Source organism: Centroberyx gerrardi, chromosome 2 (genome assembly GCF_048128805.1).
Source record: "Centroberyx gerrardi isolate f3 chromosome 2, fCenGer3.hap1.cur.20231027, whole genome shotgun sequence".
Taxonomy (NCBI): Eukaryota; Metazoa; Chordata; class Actinopteri; order Beryciformes; family Berycidae; genus Centroberyx; species Centroberyx gerrardi.
This window is the reverse complement of record NC_135998.1, coordinates 36,685,487-36,690,400: the sequence shown is the minus strand read 5'-3', so window position 1 is coordinate 36,690,400 and position 4,914 is coordinate 36,685,487. Positions and strand designations below refer to the sequence as shown.

General features: G+C 48.2%; 1 protein-coding gene across 1 annotated transcript in view; it reads left to right on the top strand.

The window, feature by feature from the left end:
• The window catches only part of dcc (DCC netrin 1 receptor), a 172,021-nt gene extending 167,398 nt beyond the window's left edge, over positions 1-4,623 (top strand). Inside the window, 1 exon segment of the mRNA XM_078286289.1 lies at positions 4,534-4,623. Within this exon segment, the coding sequence (XP_078142415.1) occupies positions 4,534-4,623 (90 nt within the window).
• The last annotated feature ends 291 nt before the right edge of the window (positions 4,624-4,914 follow it).

The following is a 4,914-nucleotide window of genomic DNA, read 5'->3' as shown; positions in this document are numbered from 1 at the left end:
AGAGAGAGAGAGAGAGACTAAGGTGTAGATTGTGATGTTAAAGGTCAGCAGGTCTTTCTCTTCCTCTGCTGTCCTATCTCTGTAATTGATCTAGCCTTTTCCCATCAGACCCCTGGCCTATCCATCTGACACACACACACACACACACACACACACACACACCATCATTCACAGTGCAACAACACAGTGAGTACAAAATGGAAGTACAAGATAATCGTACTTCTACTTCTATTATGTTGTTACACCAATGAAGTACTATTATACTGTTCCATAGGTAGAAACACTGTACAGTACAAGGTCATTGTACTTCTATTATCTTTTGCATCAATTTAGTACTTTATATACTCGTATAGCCAGTTCTCTACAGTTCTCTACAGTTCTCTACAGTCCCCTCCCCCCCTCCCCTCGCCTCACCTCGCCCCCCCTCCTCACCTCCCCTCCTCACCTCCCCTCCCCTCGCCTCACCTCCCCTCCCCTCGCCTCACCTCGCCTCCCCCTCCCCTCGCCTCCCCTCCCCCCCTCCCCCCCTCCCCTCGCCCGCCCGGCCAGGTCGTCCTGCTCCCGCCTCCCGTGGCTCCGCTCCGCTCCGTCTCTTCTCCCAGCCTCATCCTGCAGTCGGAGCAGAGGGAGCGGGTCAGAGGGCCAGACGCATACAATATGCATCAGATGGCCTTTAGCCGGCGCCGCCTCCTCTGTCCGGAGACTCGTATTCTCTCAGTAAAACGTAGACCTCTTCCTGCCGCGGGGCGAGGAGGGGAGAGCTGCTGTAGATGGTGAAACTCAGACTTTACAACAACGAACCAACACCACATCCACAGCAGGTTAGACACAGATCAGGCAGCAGATGAGGACCTCGCTTCCACTATTTGACGTATTTCCTGCTGGGACAGGATGTCGGGGCGGGGCATAACGCAGGGGGAGGGGTCATTCAGGAGTCTCCGATGGTGTAAACCAATAGGATAGCAGTGTCTGTTAGGGGGAGAAAGGCAGTTTTATTCGATTGGAAGGGCAAATTGTTCAAAGATCTGTGATCGCATCACTGGTGGGAATTTTTTCCAGGAAGTAAAAGTTATGGTATTTTTTACGGAGCCTTGGATTGGCCGTCCTGTAGAAAATATATGTATCTTGGGGTAATGAAGTATTAAATAGCATGATATTGTGTGCACACAATGTATAAAATGTGCACTTGAGTTGCATAAAAGGTGTGTGAATAGATATATAGTATACATATATATATATATATATGTATAGAGAGAGAGAGACTCTTTCTGAGACTTGGTGTTGCAGCTTGTTGAAGTCTGAGCCAATCAGCTCTCAGTATGTCAGTTGTTTCCCTGCAGGGCAGCAATGTCAGCATGCAAGGCCTTAACTCGCCCCATTATGCCTTATCAAAAGCCTTATTTAAATAAATATGTCTTCACTCAACACAATCTCAGGCTAATTAAACTAAATAAGTGCAATAAAGTGAAATCAGCTCATTATGGCAAGTGGGTGAAAACAGTTTGAAAGTTGCAGGAGCTAAATCCAGCACGACCTTTAAAAAACGTCCGCACAAGGTGTGTTCATTAATTTGTTCACGCAAATTATGAAACGATGCGAAATGAGGCAGAAAGGCACAGGATCTATTTCACAACATCTCATGCCCTTCGTGAAATCGAGGCCTTTTTTCATTTAACTGTGACTCTCAACAGTTGCTCCATGACAGTTTTTCAGCTGTTCCATGCGGTCGTTTTGATGAATCCGGTTGTTGGCGTCTGGATGCAGGTCAGCGGGACAGAGGGTCTCACAGCGCAGGAGGCCAGTGGGAGTCACAGAGCGACACTCTGATGGGCGTTTTGTCACATCGACGAAGCGTTTAGTGACAGAATATAACGGCTGTTACGGATCGACGAATGAGATCAAGGGGTCGGCGTGTTTTTGTTTTTCGGTCCGGGGGAAAGTCGACAACATCTCTGCCGGTGCCGGGCTGTTAGATGAACTGTAATGGTTTCATTCAGAGTGAAAATGAAAGGTCAAAGGTCAGATACTGTATGTGTTTCGCAGATAAAAGCCTGTTGTCAGGACAAACCTTACAACTGCAACACTGGTGTTTTGTCCTTCTCCTTCCTCTTCAGTGAGATTTATCACCCTTGGTCGCTTGAAACCTGTTAAAACCCCAATGGAGAATTTAAAAAGACACAAGAACCAATGAGGAAATAAGCTTTCACTTCCTCACTCATGAAAAATCTAACTTTTGTGTCCACAGCTATAAGATAGTGGACTGTTTAAAAGCTATGAAATGACCACCAGCCACCAGATAAATACTACTAACTTTACATTAACCGACCTTCATCTGGACCCGGTCTGCTCTACAGCTGGCTGGTAAACGGTTTTGAGCTGTTAGCTAAACGTTCACTTCCTGATGTTTTAAATGGAGGCGACAGATGATCAATAGGCGTCCGGAGGGGAAGTGTAGCGTCCGGAGGCGGAGCCGGTCCCACTCAACTGACCCGCTGGTGTCAGACCACCGGACCGTCCTGTAGCTGGGTCAACTGAGAGGTCAACCTACCCCGACCTCTGACCTCTGACCTCCCTGTGGAGGGGGAAGAGAAAATACTATTTCACTACAGGGAGACATAGAGGAGATTAGTCTATCTACCTCTGTCTGTCTAAAGTACTTTCATGGTTCATGTTACATTTTATGATAAACTAGTTTCAGGTTTTCATTGATTTGCAGTTATTGATGATAAAACACAAGAAGAATACAGGAAAATAATCATATGATGTGATTAATAAAGTGTAGCTATGGAGGCTTCAATTTGGGTGGTAATTAATAACATTTTTTGTAGTAATTGTACTTCTGTCTGTATATCTGCAGGCGGACATTAGAACTTTAACCAATAGAGTCAATAAAGTCTCTACTTTTCATAAAAATAACAAGGTGTAGGAAGTCATTTTTAGTATAAATACTAAAATAAATATGTATACAGTACTAATGCAGTATAAACACATGAAGAATACTTCTACAACAACATGCACCTTTTGCTGTAAGCGTATCTTTCCGCTCTGCTTTTATCGGTTTTCTACAGTATGTTTAGTAGAATATTGAATATTTCCACGGCAAGGACAAACTCTGCATGAAGGCCACGCTCGATATAACACACTGTGAGAGATGTGAGATGTGCACTTGGCTGCCCCACACACACACACACACACACACACACACACACACACAGACGGAGGCACTTAAGCCAGCCCACTCAGAGGTGACAGTTTCCATCGCTGGACAAAACATGCCATTACGCAGCGATCATCAGACACACGGCAGGATTAAAGTGCAGCCATTCATGCCGGTTTAAGTGTCGGCATTTATAGCTGTCCTTTAAACTGCCTGCAGATCAATGAGAAACAGTTTCCAATGATGTTTTGATGCGGTTGAATTGGAAGTGAACTGACATCGACCTTCCTCTGTGCAGCTGTCGGACACAGAGCCAGAACCTCCGGATTCCCTTTGTACAGTGGTGCTTTGTACTGCGTCAGTACTGTAGAAGTCCTCCTTCACGTATTTATACTGCATTAGTACTGTATACAGTGGTAGTTACTGTAGAAGTCCTCCTTCATGTATTTATACTGTTTTAGTACTGTATACAGTGGTAGTTTTAGCAGTAGTAGTAGCAGGAGTACTAGTAGTAACGGTAACGGTACGGTACACATCGTACCGTACCGTACCGCATCGTACTGCATCGTACTGTACCACACCGTACCACACCATATCGTACCGTACCGTACCCCACCGCACCGTACTGCATCGTACCGTAATCGTACCGAACTGTACCACACCGTACCGTACCACACCGTACCGTACCACACCGTATCGTACCACACCGTACCGTACCGTACCACACCGTACCGTAATCGTACCGCACCACACCGTATCGTACCACACCGTATCGTACCACACCGTACCGTAATCATACCGTACCACACCGTACCGTACCACACCGTACCGTACCACACCGTATCGTACCACACCGTACCGTACCACACCGTACCGTACCACACCGTATCGTACCACACCGTACCGTACCACACCATACCGTAATCGTACCGTACCACACCGTATCGTACCACACCGTACAGTACCACACCGTATCGTACCACACCGTACCGTACCACACCGTACCGTACCACACCATACCGTAATCGTACCGTACCACACCGTATCGTACCACACCGTACCGTACCACACCATACCGTAATCGTACCATACCACACCGTATCGTACCACACCGTACAGTACCACACCGTATCGTACCACACCGTATCGTACCACACCGTACCGTAATCGTACCGTACCACACCGTACCGTAATCGTACCGTACCACACCGTACAGTAATCGTACCGTACCACACCGTACCACACCATATCGTATCGTACCGTACCGCACCGTACCGTACTGTACTGTACCGCACCGTACCGTACTGTACTGTACCGTACCGTACCGTACCGTACCGCACGTTGCAGTCTAACCTCTCTTCTGTTCTGTCTTCCAGGTTTACGAGCAGGACGACCTGTCAGAGCAGATGGCCAGTCTAGAGGGGCTGATGAAGCAGCTTAACGCCATCACCGGCTCCGCCTTCTAACCTCCGACCCGGGCCCCGCCCAGCCCGGCCCCGGTCCGGTCCGGAGTCAGCCGGCGCGGTCCGGTTTGGTTCGGTTTGGTCTGGGCCAGATTTCCCCAAACCCATCGAAGCCCTGAGACGACCTGGTGTCGGCTCGCTGACGGCGGCACCAGATCGACTCGGTGCGAAGACGAATCCGGGGAATCGAACCACCGTCTGGGCTGGGGTGGATTAGTCTGGTTTCTACTGGTCTGGACCGGTTTCTACTGGTCTGGACTGGTTTCTACCGGTCTGAACTGGTGTCTACTGGAA